The sequence below is a fragment of the Physella acuta genome, unplaced genomic scaffold (genome assembly GCF_028476545.2).
Source record: "Physella acuta isolate Inbredline_101_S28 unplaced genomic scaffold, ASM2847654v3 ptg000285l, whole genome shotgun sequence".
NCBI classification, from domain to species: Eukaryota; Metazoa; Mollusca; class Gastropoda; family Physidae; genus Physella; species Physella acuta.
Genome location: NW_026731804.1, coordinates 223,367 through 238,659, shown reverse-complemented (window position 1 = coordinate 238,659; position 15,293 = coordinate 223,367). Strand labels below are relative to the sequence as shown.

The following is a 15,293-nucleotide window of genomic DNA, read 5'->3' as shown; positions in this document are numbered from 1 at the left end:
AGCCACAGTAAATCAGATAAATCCTCTCGCTAACACATCGACCAAAAGCTACAGTAAATCAGATAAATCCTCTCGCTAACACATCGACCAAAAGCTACAGTCCATTAGATAAATCCTCTCTCGCTAACACATCGACCAAAAGCCACAGTAAATCAGATAAATCCTCTCGCTAACACATCGACCAAAAGCTACAGTCCATTAGATAAATCCTTTCTCGCTAACACATCGACCAAAAGCCACAGTAAATCAGATAAATCCTCTCGCTAACACATCGACCAAAAGCTACAGTCCATTAGATAAATCCTTTCTCGCTAACACATCGACCAAAAGCCACAGTAAATCAGATAAATCCTCTCGCTAACACATCGACCAAAAGCTACAGTCCATTAGATAAATCCTCTCGCTAACACATCGACCAAAAGCCACAGTAAATCAGATAAATCCTCTCGCTAACACATCGACCAAAAGCTACAGTCCATTAGATAAATCCTCTCTCGCTAACACATCGACCAAAAGCCACAGTAAATCAGATAAATCCTCTCGCTAACACATCGACCAAAAGCTACAGTCCATTAGATAAATCCTTTCTCGCTAACACATCGACCAAAAGCCACAGTAAATCAGATAAATCCTCTCGCTAACACATCCACCAAAAGCCACAGTCCAAGATCTACTGACGTAAAAGGTCTATTAAAGATGTAGTTCATATGTGAAAAGTTTATTGACTATGGCTTTGAGGTAGTTTGAAAGAATGTTTATAATTATAGAGTATGCTATCGTGTGAGCCCGTATGCTATCGTATTGTGCGAACATGTAAGCTGTCATGTAAACCTGTATGCTGCCAGCAGTTTCTTCCAGGTATCTCTTCGGGGGGGGGGGGACGAGATGGAATTTATATAGTAACATATACTTTTACTAGTGTCCCTACCCCGGAAAATGTTGACCGCCCCCCCCCCCCCCCTCCAGGGAGAAATAAAATACTTAAAAAAAACTTTTTAAAAAACCACGTTTTTCTTGTGGACTAAAAAGTAGAAAATAAATTTTTCTTTTGTGCTTCCTCGAGCTGTGCAGGTTCTTGTGATGACTGACAAAAAACGTGGGTACGTTCACCATCAAATTTCCCGACCCATCTGCCCGACCCACGTGGTTTTTTTAAAAAGTTTTTTTTAAGTATTTTATTTTCTCCTTTTTAGTCCGTTGCTACACATGAAAAACATGGTTTTTAAAAAAGTTTTTTATATAGTTTATTTTCTACTTAATCTAATGACTTGATTAAGTATGACTTGACTAAGTGTTTATAAATACACGGACTAAAAAATCTTGAGCGACCAGGATTCGAACCTGGGTTGTCGCGGCCACAACGCGAAGTACTAACCACTATACGATCACGGCCAGCGCGCTCACATCGATTGGGGCCGAAGTAACTGTGTGAATAAGCCTCCAGTCTTGTCGGTATCTTTAGAAATCATGTCCTCAATTTTATGGTCCTTGGGGCGTAATTAAATTAAGCTAATTACGGTCTCTAATTGCTAGTTTTTATGATTGCATCTGAAATTGTTAGGCGAAAGTAGCCTGTATGCCAAATTTCAGATCTGTAGAGCAATCAGAAGTGGGCTAATTTTCGATGTCAATTTTAACAACAAACAAACAAATCCACAAACGCGAAGCTGAGTTAAGAAAAACGTGTTAAAAAGTGTGGAAGAAACACTGGCTGCCTGTTTATAATTTGTATGCTGTGAAGCTCACCTGTATGCTATCAGATTAACTATTTTACTTGCATGCTGCTTAGTTGACCTGTATGTTATAAAAAAATACCAATATGTTGAGAATTAGGGATCTCATTTGGTACATAATGTTTACTGTGGCACATAAACAACATAGTCAATAAATTCACACTTTAAATTGTAACGACTTGTAATTGTATTTTTAGTGAGGATGGCAAATTTATCCACTTCAGTAACATTTTTCTTTTATTAAGATTTGTTCATGAATTTTTAAACTATTCCCAATAGATCATTGCTAAATCTAATTACTATTTTACTTTATAAATACTCCTGTACAATAACATGTAGATAGAAAAACATAAAGTTTCTGTATACACTTGTATTTTTATTTTAAAGTTATGATTAACAATTATTTTCTAGCAATAAATTTTTAAGTTTTAAGAGGTGATTTAACAATGGCAGTGAACTAAAAACTCAGAACAAAACTTTAACAGATTTATTTATTGTATGGTTTAAAGAAGAAAAAATTTTCAGTGCCTGTTTTTATAAAGTAAACAAAAATTATTTTTCTGGTCTGCATGTTTTAAGTAAGGTCTCAGTTGGCAAGTAAAATTAATGTAACATTTAATCACTGTTTTGGTGAATTTGTGGGGTCAGTGGAAACCCCAGTCAAACATGAAGTCATTTAGCCAGTGTTCATATCAGTGAGCAAAAGTTAAATATTACAGCGTGTAATCATCAACTGCAACTTTATTTACAAGCATATAAAAAGGTTATATCACAAAAGGTCTAACTATAAATTATACAGGTAGCCATGAATAGGTAAAAATATGTAGGCCTATAAGTAAAAATGTATCATAGACTTGAACTTGTTGGCCTATGGTGATTGATCTATTAAGTAATGTTGAGAGTTATAGCAAAAACATGTAACTATAACAAAGTATGAATTAAACCTAGGACACTTCCTTGAAAAACAAATTTGCTTATAAAAGTTTCTTTAAATCATTACATAACATAAAATTTCATTACATTAAAAAAAAACTTGTACAAAAACTGTCAGTACAAGTTGCTATATCACAGAAAAGCTTTTTCTTATAATTAATAAACTAAGTGTATAATGGATGGACTACTAAAACAAGAGTAGAAGGATAACACTTAGGTGAAAGGCAAATTAAAGAATAACATGGTACCACACCACATCAACATAGTACCACAACACATCAACATGGTACCACAACACATCAACATGGTACCACAGTACATCAACCACAGTACATCAACATGGTACCACAGTACATCATCATGGTACAACATTACATCAACATGGTACCACAACACATCAACATGGTACCACAGTACATCAACATGGTACCACAGTATCTCCTTCATTTGCTGTCATGTTTGTATTGAGATTAAAAATGTTTAGGGTGGTCTGGTCAGGTGGTAGCAGTATGCACTACTAACTCAGAAGGCCTAGAGTTCAAATCCCTATGATGCACACGACATATGTTGACGAATGAGCTGACCAGACATATCCCCTATTAGTTGGGGTCAGACTGGACCATCTTAAAAACGGGAATTTAACATAAAATGTCAAAATGTTGACAAACAAAGTTGTCAAATTGACAGAGACAATGACATCTAATAATTGACAGAGACAAGTCTAATAGTTGACAGAGACAAGATCTACAGGCTGCGTGCCAGGACCACCAGGTTCTTCAATGATAATTTTAGCTCGAGGTTTCTGTGGTCCTTTTATCTTCTTGGGGTCTGTGCCCATAGATCTGTTGGAATAATTCAAACTGTCACATAGTTCAGCTGATACCACTTTTAAATAGAATTAGTTTCAATCAAAGCTGGTATTTTACTGTATTCAATATACAAGCTAATTAATTCGCTAAACAACATATGAGCTAAAAATTAGTGTTAAGCTGTAAGACCGTACCTCATGTATGTTTCTTTAGGCCACCTAACGAAGTAAGAAAAGGTCCAGGGTTCTGTGATTCCCTGCGCCTGTTTGATGGAGTCCATGTAGGACCTGGTCCGCAGGTTGTGCTCCCTTCGCTGTAGGGCCCAGGCCCGTCTCTTCTCCAGCTCCCCCCTCATCTTCTCTCTAGCCTCCTCCTCCAGCCTCTGGAGCTGAAAGCAATTTTTTAAGTACAAATATTTGAAAACAAAATTATTGTAGATATTTGTAAAAAAAAGTTTTTTTTTAAACTGTAGAAGTTTTTAAGAAAGAAAATAATAAGAGACATTAGTAAGATGGGGTGGAAGTGAAATATTGACTAGTTACAATCCCATCCAGTCCAAGTTTTATTACCTCTCTAAGTCTTGCTCGCTCCTGTTCTCTCCTTGCCTCTTCTGCCTCCTCGTGCCTCCTTCTCTCAGTCTCCAGTCTCTTCTCCTCCTCCAGCATCTCACGTCTGAAAAACAGGTGCAAAAATTTAGGTTTAGTTTATCCAAACAACAGGTGCACAAATTTAGGTTTAGTTTATCCAAACAACAGGTGCACAAATTTAGGTTTAGTTTATCCAAACAACAGGTGCACAAATTTAGGTTTAGTTTATCCAAACAACAGGTGCACAAATTTAGGTTTAGTTTATCCAAACAACAGGTGCACAAATTTAGGTTTAGTTTATCCAAACAACAGGTGCACAAATTTAGGTTTAGTTTATCCAAACAACAGGTGCACAAATTTAGGTTTAGTTTATCCAAACAACAGGTGCACAAATTTAGGTTTAGTTTATCCAAACACCAGGTGCACAAATTTAGGTTTAGTTTATCCAAACAACAGGTGCACAAATTTAGGTTTTGGTTAACCAAACAACAGGTGCACAAATTTAGGTTTAGTTTATCCAAACAACAGGTGCACAAATTTAGGTTTTGGTTAACCAAACAACAGGTGCACAAATTTAGGTTTAGTTTATCCAAACAACAGGTGCACAAATTTAGGTTTAGTTTATCCAAACAACAGGTGCACAAATTTAGGTTTAGTTTATCCAAACAACAGGTGCACAAATTTAGGTTTAGGTTAACCAAACAACAGGTGCACAAATTTAGGTTTAGGTTACCCAACAGGTTTAAATATTTATGTTTAGATTACCCAACCAACAGGTTTAGGTTACCCAACAGGTTTAAAAATTTAGGTTTTAGTTACCCAACCAACAGGTGCACAAATTTAGGTTTAGGTTACCCAACAGGTTTAAATATTTATGTTTAGATTACCCAACCAACAGGTTTAGGTTACCCAACAGGTTTAAAAATTTAGGTTTAAGTCACCCAACCAACAGGTTAAAATATTTATGTTTAGATTACCCAACCAACATGTGCAAAAATGTAGGCTTAGGTTACCCAACCAACAGGTGCAAAAATTTAGGTTTAGGTTAACCAAACAACAGGTTTAAAAATGTATGTTTACGTTACCCAACCAACAGGTTTAAAAATTAATGTTTAGGTCAACTAACCATCCAATCAACCAGCATTCAAAGTAAAAGCTGTCAACTAATACATATTAGGTAACATCTGTGTATAGATAAAAAAAATAATTCCCTTACTGTATTCTCTCCTCATCCTCCCGCATCTGTCTGGCCTGGTTTTCAAGCTCTCTGCGTCGTGTCTCAGCTTCCTCCTTCTCATCCAGAAGTCGTTGGAAAGCTTCCTCTTCAGCCTGGGTAGTCGAGGACAGATGTGTTTAGATAAACTCATTCACAGAACACCTATGTGTTTAGATAAACTCATTCACAGAACACCTATGTGTTTAGATAAACTCATTCACAGAACACCTATGTGTTTAGATAAACTCATTCACAGAACACCTATGTGTTTAGATAAACTCATTCACAGAACACCTATGTGTTTAGATAAACTCATTCACAGAACACCTATGTGTTTAGATAAACTCATTCACAGAACACCTATGTGTTTAGATAAACTCATTCACAGAACACCTATGTGTTTAGATAAACTCATTCACAGAACACCTATGTGTTTAGATAAACTCATTCACAGAACACCTATGTGTTTAGATAAACTCATTCACAGAACACCTATGTGTTTAGATAAACTCATTCACAGAACACCTATGTGTTTAGATAAACTCATTCACAGAACACCTATGTGTTTAGATAAACTCATTCACAGAACACCTATGTAATCACTTGTTTAAATGAGGACAGACGTGTTTAGATAAACTCATTCATGGAACACCCATGCAATCACTGGTTTAAAAAAGGCTTAGATGTATTTTTAAACTTTTTACAGCTAACCTGTTGGTTTCTTGGCCTAGCTGTAGAGCACTAGACTGCTAACCCAAAAGTCTCGAGTTCGAGATCAAGTCAGTGGAAAATCTCTGAGTCCACCCAGCTCTAATTGGTACCTAATTGGTTAGGGGAAGTAAAGGTGCCTGGGCATAGTGCTGACCAAATTATCCCTTCATGTGCCGAGGTCGAGAAACATAAACTCTACTTCATCTGCCAATCGATCCTCTAAAGAGGACTCTTACAACTAACCATACTCAGTTCATCATTATGAGATCAAGTTAAAGTTTGTAAAAATATTGAGTTACTTGTCTCTCCAGTTCTCTTAATTTCTCTTCTTCTTCTTCTGCAGCTTTTTGTGCTTCCAGCAGTGCAGCCTGTAAATAAACATAAACAAACTGTTACCACTGATTACATTATCTAATCCTATCCTGCTCTGCAATAACTTGCAGCCCTTTCTCCTTACCTCAAACCTCTCTTGTGCGGCCATTTCCTCCTTACCTCAAACCTCTCATGTGCGGCCATTTCCTCCTTACCTCAAACCTCTCTTGTGCAACCATTTCCTCCTTACCTCAAACCTCTCTTGTGCGGCCATTTCCTCCTTACCTCAAACCTCTCATGTGCGGCCATTTCCTCCTTACCTCAAACCTATGCGGCCATTTCCTCCTTAGGGGTCATCCATAAATGACGTCACGCTTTTTTTGACGATTTTTACCTCCCCCCTCCCCTCCGTCACACGTCGTCACAAAAAGCCAGACCCCCCCCCCCCTAAAATGACGTCACACCTCAACCTACAACCCCCCTCAAAATTGCAGTTGAATTTTTTTAAAACATCGATATTTTAAATATTTTTCCAAAATCTTGACTAAACTATTATAATTTATTAAAAGTTATCTAAAACGCGAAATAACGTCTAAAATTTGTTTTTTTACATTGCTTTTTTATAATGCAAAAATGTGACGTCGCAACATCTGACCCCCCCCCCCTCCCCCTCATCACACATCGTCACAAAATTACGGACCCCCCCCCTCCCCCCTACGAGTGTGACGTCATTTATGGATGACCCCTTACCTCAAACCTATGCGGCCATTTCCTCCTTACCTCAAACCTCTCTTGTGCAACCATTTCCTCCTTACCTCAAACCTCTCTTGTGCAACCATTTCCTCCTCCTCCCTCCTGGCCTCATCTTCCTCCCTAAGCCTCCTGGCCATCTCAGCATCAGCTATACTGTCCAGCATCTCCTTCTCCTTCAGCCTAGCAGCCTCGGCCATGGCTTTTTCTTTCTCCCTAGATAGAGATAGATAAACATTCACTTTTTGTAACTAAGTGTATTATAACATTACTTAGATTATAGACTAATGTTAGTGCATATAGTATTACACATGGTAAGTTACAAATATTGATCTAGATAAATTAGTATAAAAATACAATATCAATTTATCACAGACTTTAAAATCCTTATCAGGGACATTGTAGCATTGGCTAAATTTTCATCATTGAAACAGTTTGAATAAAACTAAAAATACAATGATGTATAAAGTAAATGATTGAACACACACACACGCACACCCCTACACACCCACATGCACACCTCTACACACCCACACACCTTTTTTTAATGGCCTCCTCTTTCTTACGTTCCAGCTCAGCCTTCCTGCGAGCCTCCCTCTCTGCTCTCTGTGCCTTCCTCACAGCCTCTATCTGCTCCCTGGCATCCTGCTCAGCTCTCTCCAGCTCTGCCTCCTCCTCTCTCAGAGCCTCCATTCTCTCCTTCAGTTCCTGTTTCATTCACAACAGTAGACATGCATGTAAGCAACAGTAGATATGCATGTAAGTAACAGTATACAGACTATGTAAACAATAGCATACATGCATGTAAACAACAATAGACATGCATGTAAACAACAGTATACAGACTTTGTAGGAAAACAGTATAAATGTGTAAACAAAAGTTTACAGACTACGTGGGGTTCTATAGATATCAGTGGTAAAGAGCTAGACTGCTAACCCTAAAGTCTCAAGTTTGAATCCAGGTTCAATTTTGTAGAACGTCTCTGAATCCAACCAGATGTGATGGGTACTTAACTCACGTTAGTGAAAAAAAGGTGACTGGGTATAGGGCTGGTAAGTAGGTAAATAAACAGTTCTATGGCTCATGCAGGTTTTATTGAGCCGTAGAAGTGGTTGGTGACCTACTTACCAGCCCTATAGTGATGGCCACACTATGCCGAGGTAATCTAAAACAGAAGAACTCTACTTCATCTACCCCATGTGTCTTGGGCACGATGATGATGATAGATATCACAACAGAATATAGGATCTATAGATATCACAATTGTATCACAGATACAGAAATCACAGAACCTCTCTGGTCCCCATATGACCATCATAAAATGAATTGTATTATATACTTAGAATCTCAACAAAAATGACTTTCAACTTTGAGCAAACGTTTTAGGTGAGACATTTGGTGTTAGTCTCACCAATCCATTTACCCATCCCTACTTTTGTAATAGACATGTCCAACACTCAATCTCTCCTCTTGCAGTCCTAGATATTTTGTCCATGATGAATTTTGTCCTCAGAAATTTTCTCTGGGATCTTTTGTCCTGAGACCATTTGTCATGGAACCCCTATCCAGGTCTGATCTCTCCATGGTTCTAGCTGCACCTCTTGCAGTACCACTTCTAGCTGCACCTCTCGCAGTACCACTTCTAGCTGCACCTCTCGCAGTACCACTTCTAGCTGCACCATATACACTACCACTTCTAGATGCACCACATACCCAACCACTTCTAGCTGCACCTCTTGCAGTACCACTTCTAGCTGCACCTCTCGCAGTACCACTTCTAGCTGCACCTCTCGCAGTACCACTTCTAGCTGCACCTCTCGCAGTACCACTTCTAGCTGCACCATATACACTACCACTTCTAGATGCACCACATACCCAACAACTTCTAACTGCACCACATACCCTACCACGTGATAAGCACACCACATTCCCTACCACGTGATAAGCACACCACATACCCTACCACGTGATAAGCACACCACATACCCTACCACGTGATAAGCACACCACATTCCCTACCACGTGATAAGCACACCACATTCCCTACCACGTGATAAGCACACCACATACCCTACCACGTGATAAGCACACCACATACCCTACCACGTGATAAGCACACCACATACCCTACCACGTGATAAGCACACCACATACCCTACCACGTGATAAGCACACCACATACCCTACCACGTGATAAGCACACCACATTCCCTACCACGTGATAAGCACACCACATACCCTACCACGTGATAAGCACACCACATACCCTACCACGTGATAAGCACACCACATACCCTACCACGTGATAAGCACACCACATACCCTACCACGTGATAAGCACACCACATTCCCTACCACGTGATAAGCACACCACATACCCTACCACGTGATAAGCAGACCACATACCCTACCACGTGATAAGCACACCACATACCCTACCACGTGATAAGCACACCACATTCCCTACCACGTGATAAGCACACCACATACCCTACCACGTGATAAGCACACCACATACCCTACCACGTGATAAGCACACCACATACCCTACCACGTGATAAGCACACCACATACCCTACCACGTGATAAGCACACCACATACCCTACCACGTGATAAGCACACCACATACCCTACCACGTGATAAGCACACCACATTCCCTACCACGTGATAAGCACACCACATACCCTACCACGTGATAAGCACACCACATTCCCTACCACGTGATAAGCACACCACATACCCTACCACGTGATAAGCACACCACATACCCTACCACGTGATAAGCACACCACATACCCTACCACGTGATAAGCACACCACATACCCTACCACGTGATAAGCACACCACATACCCTACCACGTGATAAGCACACCACATACCCTACCACGTGATAAGCACACCACATACCCTACCACGTGATAAGCACACCACATACCCTACCACGTGATAAGCACACCACATACCCTACCACGTGATAAGCACACCACATACCCTACCACGTGATAAGCACACCACATACCCTACCACGTGATAAGCACACCACAGTCCTTACCTCAGCCTTCCTCTTGGCCTCAGCCTCCTTGGCCTTCCTTGCCTCCTCTTTCATGATGATCTTCTGTTGGAGAGCTCTCACCTCCTCCAGCCTTCTCTGTAACAGAAAGTAACATTAGGTGTTAGTGTGGTGACCTGTGACCTATGACCTTCTCTGTAACAGAAAGTAACATTAGGTGTTAGTGTGGTGACCTGTGACCTCCAGCCTTCTCTGAAACAGAAAGCAACATTAGGTGTTAGTGTGATAACAATCGGGTGACCTGTGACCTCCAACCTTCATTAAAACAGAAAGTAAAAATAAGTGACATGTAGTAGCCTGTGACCTCTGACCTCCAACCTTCTTTCAAACAGAAAGTAAAAATAAGTGACGTAGTGGCCTGTGACCTCTGACCTTCAACCTTCTTTCAAACAGAAAGTAAAAATAAGTGACGTAGTGGCCTGTGACCTCCAATCTTCTTTCAAACAGAAAGTAGAAATAAGTGACGTAGCGGCCTGTGACCTCTGACCTCCAACCTTCTTTCAAACAGTTAAAAAACAGAGATGATAACTCGAGTAAGCTAAAAAGTTATGGTATTTATCTAGATGGGATGGTATGTGTCGAGGGTTACATGTAGAGGGTGAGAAACTAACACAGTCAAATATATGTGCAGGATTCTGTAGCATACGCTCAGAAAGTGAAAGTGTCGCGATTGTAAACGTTCTACCCAGAACTAATGTTAATTGGCTTTTATCGTCTGCTTACATCATCTCCAGCACTGATAAAACCTATCTGTCGCAAACCGAAACACGATTATTAATATCAGGACACACTTTATGGCAAGTAAACCATAACAAGAGTTTACATATTGTCTACAGAGTTGCTCACCCATTGAGGTAAGAAGGGAAGCAACCTACGGTAAAGGGAAGCAAGTCTCACCCACAAAGGAAACAAGTCTCACCCACAAGGGAAGCAAGTCTCACCCACAAGGAAAGCAAGTCTCACCCACAAGGAAAGCAAGTCTCACCCACAAGGAAAGCAAGTCTCACCCTCAAGGGAAGCAAGTCTCACCCACAAGGGAAGCAAGTCTCACCCACAAGGGAAGCAAGTCTCACCCACAAGGGAAGCAAGTCTCACCCTCAAGGGAAGCAAGTCTCACCCACAAGGGAAGCAAGTCTCACCCACAAGGGAAGCAAGTCTCACCCACAAGGGAAGCAAGTCTCACCCACAAGGGAAGCAAGTCTCACCCACAAGGAAAGCAAGTCTCACCCACAAGGGAAGCAAGTCTCACCCACAAGGGAAGCAAGTCTCACCCACAAGGGAAGCAAGTCTCACCCACAAGGAAAGCAAGTCTCACCCACAAGGGAAGCAAGTCTCACCCACAAGGGAAGCAAGTCTCACCCACAAGGGAAGCAAGTCTCACCCACAAGGACAGGATATGAGTTCCAGAAGGAAATTAGCAAGACGAGAAACAAAGCAGGAGGTAAGTGACACACCTGTTTACCTGGTCCTAGTCTTTAACCTGAAGATATACGTTTGCCTATTTTCAACACAATTGATTTTTATGTTTGAGGATTTACTGTATTACCCCCAGTTTGAATCTTGAAATGCTTCAGTCTTGGTATTCATTTCATAACCAAGGTTGTTATATTTGTACTGTACATGCCATTTGACACGGCTTTTATTGTAGAAGCAATGTATGACAACTTGTTCTATCACCGCAGGTGAGGCTGTCAATAAAATCTACATCGTACGGCCACAGTGATGACGACATGGGGGACACGCCCCCCTCAGCTCACCGGCTCAGAGACATAGAGACAACGACCCGGAAGTTGAGAGCAGCCTTGACATTGCAGAAACCTGACCGGGAACACCGAGCACCTCTAGACTACGATGAGGCGAGGTCAGACGATTCTTGCAGGTCACGTGTTCGGGAGGTGGAGGACGAACTAACGAAAGTGAAACGTGAAGTGAAGTCGCTGAGGGCGGAAGTGAGACTCCAGGACTCACGTATCACTGAGATCGTCAACAGACAAAAATATCTGACGGAAAAATTCGAGTCTGGTTTTAAAGTTATCGCAGACAAAAAGGAGAAAGCTTTAAGACCTAAGCTAAAAACCGTTAGCAAAGCAGGCAGTTCTAGTATATTAAAGGAGCTCTATCGTCGCAAAAGAAAAGCCAATGCTTTAGAACTCACTTGGGAGGAATCATCCACTTCAAGCAGAAGTGGAACAGAAACTGAAGATGATTCTGACGAGGTGGAGGAAGTCAAGGTCATGTCCAAGGACACGTGGGCAGACTTCAACATCCCTTACACCAGAAAAATTCTTACTTCCGGCAAAAAATTCTACTCTCCATTCTATACTTTAAGCAACACGCCTTGTCGTGTGCGTGTGCAGGCCATGTTCGACAGGGAAGAGTATCTTAGAGTTAAGGTTCTTGTCTCAGCTAACGAGGCCAGAACCCCCTCCAAGATCTCCTTCACGGGCGTCGGTAGGATCTACAACTTGAGCCCGGGCGCCCACTCGCAGGTGTGGAAACTCGACTCGGAGTTTGTGTCGCTCCCAGAGCCGGGCTCGGAGCTGGCTTTGGAGGCAGGCGTCTACCTGAAGACACTCAGGTACGACACCGCCAACATCACATTCTCAAAGCTTGCAAGTTACGTGCACACGGGCGCTCTCAGATTTCTGTGGAATGTCCAAGCCGTCAAACCATTCTGAGAGACAGGCTGGTCAAATGCCATAGAATCGAGAGTCAAATACAAATGTTATATGGCTTATCGTTATATATATATATATATATATATATATATATATATATATATATATATATATATATATATATATATATATATATATATATATATATATATATATATATATATATATATACATTTGCATTTTGTTTAAATACGATAATCTTTTTAGTAATATAACTATCCTATAGTGTACGTAATCTAAATGCATATAATACAGGTGTGTTAAAAACACAAAAGGTAGGCGTTAAACCACGAACGCCAAGCCATCAAGTACCAAGACACAGGTCACCGTGTGTCCTTACACAGGTCACCGTGTGTCCATACACAGGTCACCGTGTGACACAGGTCACCGTGTGACACAGGTCACCGTGTGTCCAGACACAGGTCATCGTGTGACACAGGTCACCGTGTGACACAGGTCATCGTGTGACACAGGTCACCGTGTGTCCATACACAGGTCACCGTGTGCCACGGGTCACCGTGTCACAAAAGAAAATATGTATATGCTATTATTCAATATCATTGTCAATAAAAATCATGATCAGTAGACATTTACTAAGTCTATATTGTAAATTAATGTATGTTTTTCTCTGTATGTGTGCCTGACGTGTATGTATTCACACCATTAATGGCTGTAGTATGAATTATGCGGAGCTTCCCGATGAGCTTCATGGCGCCGACACTCGTTTCAAAGAGCGCCCTACACTAGGAATAAGACTGGCTAGTACATTCAATGACTAAACAAGCAAGGTTAAGGTGATCATCGTGGACTCAAGGTCTTTAAACTGCACAACCAATGGCGCTTGAATCAGGACCCCCCAAAAACTTTTTTCCAAGAATCGTTGAACCCAAATCGTTCACATTTCAATAACTCGAGTGCCAATCAAGCGATAATCTAACATTTGATATCTAGCAATAACTGACGCAAACCGATACATAGGGCTGATATTTTTTAGGCCCTCACTCAAATTTCAGGTTTAACGACGATCTTAGTAAATGACTTGACAGTGTTCAGTTGATCCATTATTTTAAAGTTGAACACGCGAATTGAATTGCATTCCTCGCTGTCATACCGCGACCTGTTGGCTGGTAAAAAATATTTGTAACACTGCCAGATTATCAAATGGTGCACAATCATGAGACTAAATGGTGCACAATCATAAGACTAAACGGTGCACAATCGTGAGTCTAAATGGTGCCGAATCATGAGACTAAATGGTGCACAATCATGAGACTAAATGATGCACAATCATGAGACTAAATGATGCACAATCATGAGACTAGATGGTGCACAATCATGAGACTAAATGATGCACAATCATGAAACTAAATGATGCACAATCATGAGACTAGATGTTGCACAATCATGAGACTAAATGATGCACAATCATGAGACTAGATGGTGCATAATCTTAAGACTAAATAGTGCAACACAATCATCCAACGAAACTAACATGTGAACACACCTATTCATTGATCAATAGAACACGCCTACATCTTATCGATTCCTCACGATACATTCCAAACAAACGATCTGTAACAGTATGATACTCTATTATGATGTTCCAAGAATGTCCATATAACGATCTGTAAGCAGAATGATACACTACTATGATCTTCTGGGAATGTCCATATAACGATATGTAAACAGAATGATGCTCTATTATGATATTCCAAGAATGTCCATATAAAGTCGTGGGATGCTACTTTAAACTAAAGCCCTGATGGTAGGGTCTATGCGGCGCAAGGCTTGGCAGACAGACTACAAAAATCAAGGACACTTGTATCGCGTTGATCACATGGACAGTAACTTGACTGGTGTCAGGTTTAACAACTGACCCATGCAGATTGACCACTGTTTACAACATCGTGTTAGAGATAGACTATTCTAGATTTTCAAATTGACACCACTTTCATTTTTAGATCGAGAAATTCAAATTTGGCCCAAAGCCTCCAGCAGCAACTGACCAGTCTGAGAACTGACCTACTCAATCAGAACCGCGAGGCCCTAGACACCGTCATAGTCCCAGGTTATGGCCAGATCAAGCAAGAACTGGAGAAAATCAGGACACAGCTAGCAGCCATAAAACAAGAGAACGCAACTCTTAAATCAGAATTGGTTTCCTAGCAGACGGCTATAAAGAAGTTGATAGAAAACATGGCGTTTGACCTGAAGCATGAGCTAGAAAAAGATATTAAACAGCTCATGACAGATGTTGTTCATCAATACACAATGGGAGAAATGTATTGCTGAACATACTAATTCCAGCGTCATTCGATAGCCCCCCCCCCCCCCCATGTACTCTATGATCTTGTAAACTGTCCTTGTTTGCACTGATTTCAAAATTCCTGAGCTTTTCACATTTTCAAAATTGAAGCTTTCTAGCGATTATAAATAAAACAACAACCATGTTATAAGTGCACAGGTCTACCGAAAGTTGGGTTCTTAGAA

General features: G+C 40.6%; 2 protein-coding genes across 2 annotated transcripts in view; one reads left to right on the top strand and one right to left on the bottom strand.

The window, feature by feature from the left end:
* Positions 1-2,112: 2,112 nt before the first annotated feature.
* LOC131939635 (trichohyalin) overlaps positions 2,113-15,293 on the bottom strand; it is a 51,070-nt gene continuing 37,889 nt past the window's right edge. The window contains exons 20-27 of the mRNA XM_059298069.1: positions 10,108-10,203; positions 7,590-7,759; positions 7,117-7,267; positions 6,289-6,357; positions 5,279-5,391; positions 4,045-4,147; positions 3,670-3,863; positions 2,113-3,508 (exon numbers count right to left, since the gene is read on the bottom strand). Of these exons, the coding sequence (XP_059154052.1) occupies positions 3,388-3,508; positions 3,670-3,863; positions 4,045-4,147; positions 5,279-5,391; positions 6,289-6,357; positions 7,117-7,267; positions 7,590-7,759; positions 10,108-10,203 (1,017 nt within the window). The 3' untranslated portion in view covers positions 2,113-3,387. The remainder of the gene's footprint in view (positions 3,509-3,669; positions 3,864-4,044; positions 4,148-5,278; positions 5,392-6,288; positions 6,358-7,116; positions 7,268-7,589; positions 7,760-10,107; positions 10,204-15,293) is intronic.
* LOC131939629 (uncharacterized) lies at positions 10,956-12,893 on the top strand. Its single transcript, XM_059298055.1, has 2 exons — positions 10,956-11,566; positions 11,808-12,893. Exons 1-2 carry the CDS (start codon positions 11,522-11,524, stop codon positions 12,801-12,803), a joined length of 1,041 nt encoding a protein of 346 aa, XP_059154038.1. The 5' UTR covers positions 10,956-11,521; the 3' UTR covers positions 12,804-12,893.